Source organism: Uranotaenia lowii, chromosome 1, assembly GCF_029784155.1.
Source record: "Uranotaenia lowii strain MFRU-FL chromosome 1, ASM2978415v1, whole genome shotgun sequence".
NCBI lineage: Eukaryota > Metazoa > Arthropoda > Insecta > Diptera > Culicidae > Uranotaenia > Uranotaenia lowii.
In genome coordinates this window covers 82,129,386-82,140,923 of record NC_073691.1, presented here as the reverse complement: position 1 = coordinate 82,140,923, position 11,538 = coordinate 82,129,386, and the positions used below count along the sequence as shown (strand labels likewise).

The 11,538-nt window shown below is 38.2% G+C and overlaps 2 protein-coding genes and 1 long non-coding RNA gene across 3 annotated transcripts; 2 read left to right on the top strand and 1 right to left on the bottom strand.

Annotated features, from left to right (window-relative positions):
- Nucleotides 1–434: 434 nt before the first annotated feature.
- Nucleotides 435–1,012, top strand: LOC129751207 (uncharacterized). The gene is made up of 3 exons (XR_008738647.1): nt 435–572; nt 652–839; nt 894–1,012. It is a non-coding gene; the product is annotated as an uncharacterized LOC129751207 (long non-coding RNA).
- A 932-nt stretch (nt 1,013–1,944) lies between these two features.
- LOC129753416 (60S ribosomal protein L7a) lies at nt 1,945–3,983 on the bottom strand. The gene is made up of 4 exons (XM_055749240.1): nt 3,851–3,983; nt 3,424–3,544; nt 2,577–2,947; nt 1,945–2,378 (listed from the first exon to the last, which is right to left on the bottom strand). Exons 1-4 carry the CDS (start codon nt 3,863–3,865, stop codon nt 2,073–2,075), a joined length of 813 nt encoding a protein of 270 aa, XP_055605215.1. The 5' UTR covers nt 3,866–3,983; the 3' UTR covers nt 1,945–2,072.
- A 2,584-nt stretch (nt 3,984–6,567) lies between these two features.
- On the top strand, nt 6,568–11,008 carry LOC129748983 (kinesin-like protein Klp61F). The gene is made up of 7 exons (XM_055743800.1): nt 6,568–6,696; nt 6,946–7,043; nt 7,399–8,875; nt 8,942–9,101; nt 9,177–10,387; nt 10,452–10,586; nt 10,653–11,008. Exons 2-7 carry the CDS (start codon nt 6,961–6,963, stop codon nt 10,722–10,724), a joined length of 3,138 nt encoding a protein of 1,045 aa, XP_055599775.1. The 5' UTR covers nt 6,568–6,696; nt 6,946–6,960; the 3' UTR covers nt 10,725–11,008.
- Nucleotides 11,009–11,538: the final 530 nt, after the last annotated feature.

Sequence of the window (11,538 nt, the reverse complement as noted above, 5' to 3'; positions counted from 1 at the left end):
AACAAATAAATAAATAAATAAATGAAAGGAAACAGATTTTCATTTTCATTGTATTGAAATAAAAGTGTGGTGAATAAAAAAAATATATATCTTAAAATGGGCTTGTGATATGGCTCTGTTGGTAAGTCAGTTGCATAATGAGCCGATGTCCGTAGACTCATTTTCAACACCTTTCATGCTTGCTCATCTAATCTATCCGTCTATAATTTTCATTACTTTCATTTGATTCCTACTAGAAGGCTCATTTCACCGAAATTTCATTAATCATTCAATTTTTTTTTGTTTTCTGAAACATCATTCTCTTGGAAGAATATGAATTGAAGTTTTGAATGAGATAAAACTATGCACACTGCAAAAAAATCCACACTTTAAGGATGTATATTTTCCCACACATCCTCTTCAAAATTGTTCTACGCCTAAATTTATATGATTCACATGATTATCATATTTCACACATAAAATTTATGTTCGAAATATTAAGTTTATATGATATTGAAAAATAAATTATATGATTTTCATGATTTAAAAATGGCCGACCAGGAGAAAAAGTTGGTGTACCGTCAATTAGTTAGGTGAGTAATGTTTTATAAACTTATAGCAGTTAATCTTTATAAATAAATTCCTTTCCCTCGAAACTGGCTACTGACTGAGATGTTGAAAATCGTTCATGCCAGAAATTGGTCGCCCGGAAATGGAAAATCCTTGTTCGATACCATTCGCATCACGGTTCCAGCTGGTGACTTGCCTGCGGGCACCGGTTACACTCAGGGCAGGATGGTCGGAGCTTCATTGATTTTGGAGACCTAGAGCGACAATCGTTTACACATCCCATTCAGAAGGTGAGTTTATAGTTCATTTGATCGAATTCAGGTTTGTAACATATTTTGTTTTAGAAAAATCCCGACAAAGACTCCTGGAGATTTATGAGGATCCGGCTTCCAGTTTCCGTTCCAGTGAAATAGGAACGCTAGACAAATGTACGTGTTATCAGGGGACGAGGAAGACCAAAATTCCTTGTTATGAAATTATCATGACGGAATCATAAATAAATATTAAATATTTATTTATGATTCCGTCATGATAATTTCATAACAAGGAATTTTATTCAGGAATGTCTCGTAATCCAAAATCAATTTAATAATTTCACCCGAAAAACGAACATCAGAAATAGCCTTTGAGTAGGCAAGTATGTAAACGCCTTAAAGTAGGCAGAAATTTTAGTACATTGTAGGCTCATAATATTTATGTGTTAGATTTTATAGCTTTTATGTGACGCATATAAAAGTTATAATCTTGAATTCTATATGTGTGGGCACGTACTTTCCAAATGGGAATCAAATTGCAAAAATCTATAAGGCTAACACATATTCCAAATCTTTCCAAATATGTGGATTTTTTGCAGTGCAGGGATCAAGCATGCTCGCAAACTGCAAATGAGTCTTTAGACAGGATTCCTTCTCTACTAGACAAGGAAGTCTTTTTTAGTTATTCTAAAAAAGGGACAAGTTTTATTGACGGTATCGTGGCTGATGATAGATTTTGTTTATCCGATTTTATGTATGAAGACTGAACAGCTGACTGAGAGAATAAAGCGCAGAGGTAGGCCGATGACATAGTGAGTGCGATGCGATGCGAAACGGCGAATGCGATTCAATGCGGCGAACCACATTTGATGAAAATGTATGTGAATCGCTTAAACCTGGCATACTCAACGCGGCGAAGCAGATGTCAATTTGTTCCGCCGCTCGAGTTCGCATTGGCCGCGTTCGCCAATTCGCATCGCATCGCTCTTACTACGTCATCGGCCGTAGTAAATGGAAATGAGGTTTATGTGCTATGTTTGAATGTCATATAGTCTAACATTGCATACGTCTTAAAAATAGAGAAATGTGATATTACACCATTCAAATGTAAGACTGTTCCAGATAATAGGATTACCTTAACTTATGTTTCAAGAGCTTTCTGATTTTATTTCTCTTTCTTCCTCTTCTTTCAACATCGAAAGAATTCGGCACGAGTCCTTACACAAGATATTACAACAGCTATCGGTTAGGGCACGGGAAATCTACAACTTACACCGTCTTCTGGGTAAGTTCCCGAGCTTTAGCCTTCTCCAGCTTGGCGATGCGGGCCATACTCTTCGGTCCGAGCAGACCACCTCCCCAGTGCTTGCGGATCTCCTCGTAGCGATCGTTGAAGTTGGTCTTGATGGTTTCAACCAGCTTGGACAGATTAGCGCGGTCGGAGTTGTCCACCTGCGTCAGGGCAACACATGTGCAGGTCTTACGGAACACCAACGTTCCCAGTCGGGACTTGCCCTTGATGATGCAGTACGGGATACCCATCTTACGGCACAGAGCCGGCAGGTAGATGACCAGCTGTAAGATATGGATACTGTTAATGGTGTTGTATTTTTGAATAGTTGATGTTTTTAAATAGTTATATTGAATCAGATAAAAAATGTCAACGTGAAGGGGTATCATCAGAACTTAAAAAAGTTCAGGTGAAGAAATTCTTTTCATCATGTAGAGTCGAACTATGAAGAATAAATCGATTTAGGAAATTATGACGCTTACCTCAATGGGGTCAACATCGTGAGCGATCACAACCAGCTGAGCTTTCTTTTGCTCGACTAGTTTGACGACGGTGTTGGCGCCCTGCCGCAGGCGATTGGTTTTCTTTGCTGGAGGTTCCTCCTTACCAGCGGCCTTGGCCTCAGCCTTAGCCTTCAATCGTTGGATCTTGGCGATCGGGTTTTCCGGCCGGTACTTCTCCAACAGACCGAATAGCAGCTGGGCCGTGTGTTTGTCCAGAGCCTGAGAGAACTGATGGATCGGTGGCGGGATCTTCAGACGCTTCTGCAGCACGGCCTTGTGGCGCTGAATACGAATGTACTTTGGCCAGCGCACGAACCGGGACAGATCACGCTTGGGCTGCACATTTTGACCTAGAATTACAGAAAGGCATTTTGATAGACATAAAAATCAAACCTAAGACAATTCTCAACATTGTATTTATTTCAAATTGATTCATAATAGCCAATTTTTGCTATTAAAATAGTGAATGTCGCAGTCAATCACTCAAAAGAAAATACGTTTAAATTTGAACATTATTTAAACGGTTGAAACACGATATATTTATACTGAGGCACGTACTATACAAAACGTTTTCTGTTCGTTTTTCGTTTAAACACTTCGATTAAAAAGCTAAATTACATGATTACAAAAAGATATTTTTATTCAACTATTTTTTAAATAAAATAGTTTGCTTATTTTTATTAAAGTTAATAAACTACAAAAAAAAATACTTTGAGGAAAATATTCCTGAAGGAACTGGCGTTTAGCCATTTATTCAATTTAGGATTAGATATAAGCTATCAATTTACAAAAACATTAATACAAGGTTTGGCCAACTAATACTCACCGATTCCGTAGTTCTTCACCCGCTTCTCAAAGAGAGGATTGACCACTTTCTTAACCTCAACTTTCTTCACGGCCAGTGGTGCGGCGGCAACTTTCTTGCCGGCGACCTTCTTCTTGGTTGGCTAGAAAACAAACAAGCAAAATCTCAGTAACACCGAAATTTACTTAACTCAATGAACGCTTGTTTTAAAACAAGACAAGAATAAACACAAGTACCACATCTGGAACCGGAAGCCGACTTGATAAACACACAAAACAGGCAACTGTCAAAGCGCGATTTCCACTCAAACAAGTGTAAACTACAATGTTTTTCTCGCGATTTTCTCGAAAATAACCACTCATTAAAATTAACTTCGGTCAACTTCCGCTTCCACAGGGATACCCGCGTCGATCTTCCACGAAATTACGTCTCTACAGCACCGAATTACCTTCTTATTAACCATTTTCGATGGTGCCGATAGCGAACTACGATCTTGTGTTTCGTGAAACCAAGATGGAAAAGAGCTAACAGTGACGTCACGTCCTCACAAGCCAGTTTTGCCAACGTAAAGGAACAAAAATCAAATCGGTGACAGCCGCTGTCATACTGAGGGCCGATGAGGCAATCCAGAATTTCGAAAAATCACCCGATCTTTTTCGAAAGGGCTGAACCAAAAGCAAGACTACTTATTTTAATGGCAAAACGGATATATACTTGATCGTTTCAAAAATCTCTTATATTCTCCAATGAATCGTATATGGGTTTTAGACGTTCAAATATTGTACAAACTTCAACGACATTTTACTAGATTTTTCACATTTGTAAATTATCTATAATTATTTGCCCTGGATTCTTGAACGATTTATTAAACACTTTTACCCGAAATATGACATGCTAAATAATAGTGCTCAACATTCCCACTTTTTTTCAAATATTTCTCGCGTGAGCTTTCATTACGTCGAATGAAACAAAATTTGAAAAACTGAGATATTCACTTAAAAAGCTTCATTATAACATTATCTACCTATATGATTGATAAAACAATAAATTTAAACCCTTTTAATGCACAAAATTTAAGACTTTCAAAATGACGAATGAAACAAAACCTTGCTTGCCCATTTCAATGTTGCTTACGTCCCTTCTTCCAAACGGCGAATGTGCAGAGGAAGAAAAACCTAGCACATTCGCTATGGATTCTGTGTTGTCCGCTTCCGGCACGGGAAAGAGATCGCTCCGGCGTGGGTTGCGTCTTACCTGCTAGAAGGTCGGGAATCGAAGAGCCTGGTTGACTGTCGGTGACATGCACATAGCGTGGGCACTCACGATGAGTGACGAAACGTCAAGTGTCATGTTATATTAGGGTCGTGCCACACTGCGTCAGGAGTGCTTGATGTTGGCCCACACAGATTCCATGAGCAAACAGTGTATACAGGTAGAGGTAATCAGAATATCAACCTGGCAATATTATTTCAGATTCTTGTTTTCAGGCGTTCTTAAATCGATACTCAAGGCTTTCGAACGCTTTACAATAATGCAGCAAGGAAAAGAAACCGAACAGCAGCAGTAGCAACAAACCTAACAACTAACAGCAGTAGGCTGATCGGCAGCAGCCTGCTGCTGTTAGTCACCCAATCACCCGATTTACACTTTTATTACGCATTCACTAATAATTTACCGCTACACTCGATAACTCACTGTTAACATTCACTATGCCAAAAAATTTGAAAATTTACCGGTAATTGCCGGTAATTGGACGAATGAGACAAATTTCCCCTCCAGCTGATCGGCAACAGAAAGCTGATCAGCAGCAGCGAGTTGGTTTGATCGATGTCGCACCCGATTCACACATTTCATTATGCATTTTCTCACCAATTTACCGCTACACCACTTATTAAACAGCCACAACGCCGAGAAAATTGAAAATTTTCCATAGTATTTTCATCAGAAACATTTGGGCGTATGTGCAAGTTGAACGAATCAAAGGACGAAAGAAAAGAGACGAATGAAACAAATTTCCCCTCCAAACGACGAATGTGTTCAGACGTATGAACGATTTATGTTTGAATATGTCGTATGTTCCTATTGTGATTAAAAAATAGCTCTAAAAATTGCAAAAAATTAAATTCATAATGTGGAGTATCTGACACAATTAGTTTCCATGAATATTGCGTATTTTTTGAAGGGTTATCGGCAAAGGAATAAAAATAGGATTTGAAAAACACTCTTCAAATTTCAGAAGCGTTTTTCTCGGTTCGGTGTTTCTGTTTCATTCGACGTAATGAAAGCTCACGCGAGATTTGTTCAATAACTGGTACATGCATTTCTTAACCAATCAAAAGAAGGTTGTTTTCTTTACTCAGTTAAACCAATTCAAAATTCGAATCCTATATTCTAGTTTCGCAAATTTTGGCTTTAAGAGTCCGAAATTCTTCATAATAATTTGAACAGGGGTAGAAAATACTTCAACTGTGGCATTACAATTTTTGTTTAAATTATCAACTATTATTGTTTTGATTGGTTTGTGTTTTACTAGTGTTCAATATCTGGGACCTGATCAATAACAGTGATTCTATAATATTAGTCTAAAACTTTTTCGCTATTTCTTTCAAACTTGCTTGTAGTACTAAATGCTTTAATGCAACAACGGTGTCACTGACGACATTTTTGTTGACCAGACATCTGTCAAACATCTTCCAAGGGTCGGAACCAAACAAAAGAAAGGCTTGCCGATTGGCAAGGGGTTTGATGAATTTCTCATCGTCGCTGATTTCAACTGCACTGGCAGTTTTTCGTCTATTTTAACGGCTTCTTTAAAAGAGGACATTTGAAATGTTACACGGTGGCTGCGGATCATTAACAGAGATCTTTCATTTTTTGTTCTACTTTGGACTACGGCGCTCGAGCTTTAAAAATACATAACAAAAATTGTGGTACAGTGAAGTTATTTGATTTTTTATTAAAAGCCTGCATTAATGTAATAATTGTTTCTTCCCCATCTTGTAAAAATCAACGGTTTGGATCGTCATAAAAATTCATGGCATGTCAAAAATGCACGATTCAAACATAACGTTCAAGATTTTTCTTACCGGGTACCCGCGCATCCGTGACGGGCGCGGCCGATGAGGCAGTTCTTTCGTTCAAATTTGACGAAACCCTTTTTGTTGTTTTCGTATTCAACGAACAAAAGTTTCTGTGCGTGATTTCAAAAAACGAAACGGTTGGTGCCTACAAATTTGACTATTTTTTGCAGATAATTTGTAAATTTAACTCAGGAAGCAGTAGCACAATAAATAGGTAAGTAAATAAGACGTAGATAAACCATTGTTCAATGTTTATTGAGAAGTGTTTTGTTCAAATGCAACATTTTAGGTATACAATTGAACCAAAATTGAAGTCGTGTTTGATATTCAAACAATTTGGAAAAAAAATTATAATTTGTAATAAGCTACCTACTTTTTAGACAATAGAAATTCAGCTTAATGTAACTTTTTTATATTGAATGGTGTGTAACTTATTGAATCATCTTTTACTGCTTTATTTAAGGCCGATCAACATAGGATGGACGCAAGTAGCGGAATCAACACCAGTAACGGAAAACCGCTTAAATGTAACCAAAATGTTCAAGTGTACCTTCGAGTTAGGTAAGTGGAAAGCAACAATATATTTTTTATTTAATGAGCAAGTTGTAATTGCTACTGTTCTCGTGATTGATGATTAATTATTTTGTACGATTTTTCTAAATTTTAAACGATGAATTTTATTGATAATATTGAAAAATTAAATAAAAGTTATAAAATAATTTTCTAACTAATTTAAATTATTTAGATCTGTCTTGACCTGTTAGTCTTATTTGTATCCAGGCTTTGAATTTTGATCCTCATCGGCGCCTTTTTTAAATTTTTAAAGTGATTTTAAAGGAAAACTTTGCTAAAAGTTATAAATTTTATGTTTGTTAAGTATTTAAAATGTTAATACATAACATTCTTGATTTGTTAGACCAACTAACGCACGGGAGAAACTGATAAGGTCACAGGAGGTGGTCGAAGTTGTATCGACTCGTGAAGTTTGCCTCAAGCCTAGCTTTCTCGATACACGAACTAGCAAAAAGTTTACCTTTGATCGAGCATTCGATACCAACTCGAAGCAGAACGATGTCTACAATGCAGTTGTGGCGCCGTACATCGAGGAAGTTTTGGCCGGATACAACTGTACGGTTTTTGCCTACGGACAAACTGGAACAGGAAAAACTTACACTATGATAGGGGAGGAACAGCCGGAACTAAGTTCGGGGTGGGATGACGACACGAAAACCGGGATCATTCCAAGGGCATTAAATCATCTGTTCGACGAACTGCGGATGACGGAACTCGAATTCTCTATGCGTATTTCCTATTTGGAATTGTACAACGAAGAACTTTGTGACCTGCTTTCAACGGACGATACAGTCAAGATTCGGATTTACGATGATGTCAATAAGAAAGGATCCGTGATTGTGCAAGGACTAGAAGAAATTCCGGTTCACAGTAAAGATGATGTGTATAAACTACTTGCCAAAGGCCAAGAGCGTCGTAGAACGGCATCAACTCTCATGAATGCACAATCGTCCCGGTCTCATACCATTTTTTCCATTATTGTTCACATAAAAGAGAACGGTTTAGACGGAGACGAAATGTTGAAGATTGGCAAACTTAATCTCGTCGATTTAGCTGGAAGTGAAAACATAAGTAAGGCCGGAAATGAAAAAGGAATACGTGCTCGCGAAACCGTTAACATTAATCAATCGTTGCTGACCCTCGGTCGTGTCATTACGGCGCTTGTTGAAAGAACTCCTCACATTCCTTACCGGGAGTCGAAATTGACCAGATTGCTTCAGGAATCCCTAGGAGGACGCACCAAAACATCTATTATTGCTACCATTTCCCCGGGTCATAAAGATTTCGAAGAAACGCTTAGTACGCTTGAGTATGCCCATCGTGCTAAGAACATTCAAAATAAACCTGAAGCGAATCAGAAGCTTTCTAAGAAAACCGTTATCAAAGAGTATACTGAAGAAATCGACCGCCTCAAACAGGAACTACAGGCCACGCGGGACAAGAATGGTATCTACCTTCCTCAGGAGACGTATGCCGATTTGATGTATAAAGCAGAATCGACAACCAAGGAGCTAAACGACAAAGTGGTTCTCATGAAGGTACTGAAAGAGGACCTGGCCAAGAAGGAAGCCATCTTCAAAGAGGTTAGTCTGTGTCTGGTCGAAAAAGAGGAACTGCTACGTAAAACTGAAGACGATTTATCTAATACCAAACACGAACTGATAACTACCAAGAAAAACTTGAACAAAACTAAACGCCGGTATGCGGAGAAAAAGGTGATTCTCGACAGACATGTCCGCACTGAGGAAACCCTGACAAATCAAGCCAAAGAGCTTATCGAAGTCGTGGAAGCCGTTGAGGTCGACGCTAAGGATTTGCACGTACGTACAGTTCGAATTGCCTGAAATAAACATTACCTTCGAGTTTTAATTTTTTTTTTTTTGCAGGACACAATAGATCGAAGAAAAGAGGTAGACCTGAAAAACCAATCCATTACCGAGCAGTTTGTTCAGAAACTTATGACCCGGGTTCAGACAATGCAGGGTAACTTGACGAACTTGTCGCAAAACTGTCACCAGATTACCGATTCCGTTTCCGGCGAGTGGAGTGAGTTCATTTTAAAATATGATTACAACAAATAGAATCTTGTCTTTGTGTCATTTTATCCCATATTTATTGTAGATGCCTTCGTTGCCAAACAGCAAACCCTGGAGCAAGAGTCCCGTTCCGTGATTTCCAACGTTGAGAAGGTATTCAAGAATGCGATGGACCAAACGGCAACGCTTGTGTCTACTTTCCAGCAGGAGCACTCCCATTGGACATCCGAACAGCAAAGCGCAGTTCAAGATATGGCAAAAGCAATCGAACGCACGGTTGATTCACTGCGAAAAACTATATCAAGCGATATCGAAACTCTTAAGAGCACGCAAGTTGAACAGCAAAATTCCCAGAAGGAACTGCACGAGACCATCATGACTATGTGTAGGAAAGTCGATCAGCGGAATGTTTTACATTTTCAAAATCAAAAGGCCGCACTAAGCGGAATAAGGGAACTGGTGGAACAATTCATGACTAGCCGAAGTCGAATAGCCCAATTTGTTGAAGTATCGAAGAAAGCTAATGAAAAACGCGAAAAAATGTTGAAGAATTTCTATGAATCGATGTGTAATCAAATAAAAGCGGATAGAGATGAGCTAGACAGGTTGAGCGTTGTTTGTCAGGATGTAGAAACCACCACAAATGCTGTGCAAACGGCGATTACAGAGACAAGTACAAGTATTGACGAAAACATCAATCACCAGCAAAAAGACACAAAAGAACTGGAAGATCAAAACAAATTGTACGATGAATGCAAAAAGGAACACCGAACTATTGTCGAACAGTTTCTTCAGAATAACCTCTTAAAGGCAACAGAATCCGTTTGTGACGTTCTTAAAAAATCTGCAAATCGGCAGATCGAAGTATTGGATGATACTAATAAAGAATCACTAACTCGGTGGGATAAATTTAGCTGTTCATTGCAAGAGAAATCTTCGAATTGCTCGATCGATCATCAAATTCAAATCGCAAGTCTTCAGCAAACACTGGACCGAGATCGCGTTGCACTGTCCGAGTTTCGTAGCTCATCCGTTGCGATGAATAAACAACTACACCGCAATACTAATACGTATCAAAATCAAACGAATGCCAATTTGACCGAACTTTCACAGGACGTCGATCGATTTCTTCGGGAAGAATTCACGCCATATCAACCGACTGGACAAACCCCGGTGCGCAAAACGATCAATTACCCCAAGGATCTTGCTATGACCTCACCCCACGATCGAATTGTTCGACGTTTCTGGCGTGAACGAGGGATGTTGGATATGGACCTATCGCAAACTATTTGTGAGGTAATTTTACCATGTTATTGAGTATAATTTCATTTGAACTTTCGAAACTTATCAACAACTACAGGACAACGAAGACATAAGTGTTCTCTGTCGAAGCTTAAATGGTGACGAGATGAGAAATTCTACGCCTTTAAGAAATTCAGATGACTACAAACGGTTGAAGGATCTGCAGATTTCGAACATAAATCAACTGTCAAAGGTGAATTTCGTTCAAGCTACTCGTTTTCTAATATCCTATGTTTACCCATATTTCCCCTCATTCTAGATCGGCGATGAGGCGGAATGCGAAGAGAACAAAGAAAATATGATCGTCATCAACGAAACAACGCTAGAATAAGTTCAAATAAGGTTTTCCCCTCTTGCCTACCTGATTGTTGATTCAATCGATTTCAAAGTATTCCGTTGATCCAGATATCTTAAGATTGTTGCTGCTCCATCTAGATTCTCTATTTATGCTCTACATGAACTCGACCGTTAGCTGTAGTACAATTAGAACTTAAGTTCTTAAAAGATATTTGTATGAGCACCCGAACCGTACGTAGTTAACAGTAACTGTAAAATTTCAAATTTCCCTGTAAAAGATAAAAGCACGTAATATAAAAATATATGTACCTATCTCCATGTTCGTTTGGTTTGTAAATATCTCGAAAGAGTCTAATCAAGATGGTTTGTTGAAATAGATACGAGTTCAAACTTTTCTAACGTAATTTCTCCAGATTATTTTCCTATCTGAGAATCTCGCTTCTCTTTATTTCATTTTGTTAATCCTATCGATAAATTTCATAAATTCTATGAACAGTTTTGGGTATTTCTTCTAGTGAAACGACTGTTTCTAGTGAAACGACCTTTTATATTGGAATAAAAATCTATTTTGATGGGATTTTAAACCAACAGGTTTATTGATCCCCGGAAATAAAAATCTAAATTTATTATTATTATTGAATTCTTATAAAAATAAGGGATCCCATACGTTATCGAACAAACAAAGAAAAAATTGCTAAATTGAATGCGAACAAGAGAAAAGTTCGAACAAACCTTCTCAACAAAACCTTACGAATTTCGATTCAGATGAATTGAGGCCCTCAGGATCAGAGGGGTGCAAGTGCCAAAATCATCAATTTTTAGTTTAGTATACCTAACAATTCTTCATG

What these genes read in the sequence shown, in the direction of transcription:
- LOC129753416 (XM_055749240.1), bottom strand. An exon ending in GGTGAAGAACTACGGAATCG is followed by an intron (nt 2,948 to 3,423) that starts GTGAGTATTAGT and finishes CTGTAATTCTAG; the next exon opens with GTCAAAATGTGCAGCCCAAG. An exon ending in ACGATGTTGACCCCATTGAG is followed by an intron (nt 2,379 to 2,576) that starts GTAAGCGTCATA and finishes CATATCTTACAG; the next exon opens with CTGGTCATCTACCTGCCGGC.
- LOC129748983 (XM_055743800.1), top strand. Translation starts at nt 6,961, where the DNA reads ATGGACGCAAGTAGCGGAATCAACACCAGTAACGGAAAACCGCTTAAA. An exon ending in TTCCGTTTCCGGCGAGTGGA is followed by an intron (nt 9,102 to 9,176) that starts GTGAGTTCATTT and finishes TATTTATTGTAG; the next exon opens with ATGCCTTCGTTGCCAAACAG. An exon ending in TATCGCAAACTATTTGTGAG is followed by an intron (nt 10,388 to 10,451) that starts GTAATTTTACCA and finishes CAACAACTACAG; the next exon opens with GACAACGAAGACATAAGTGT.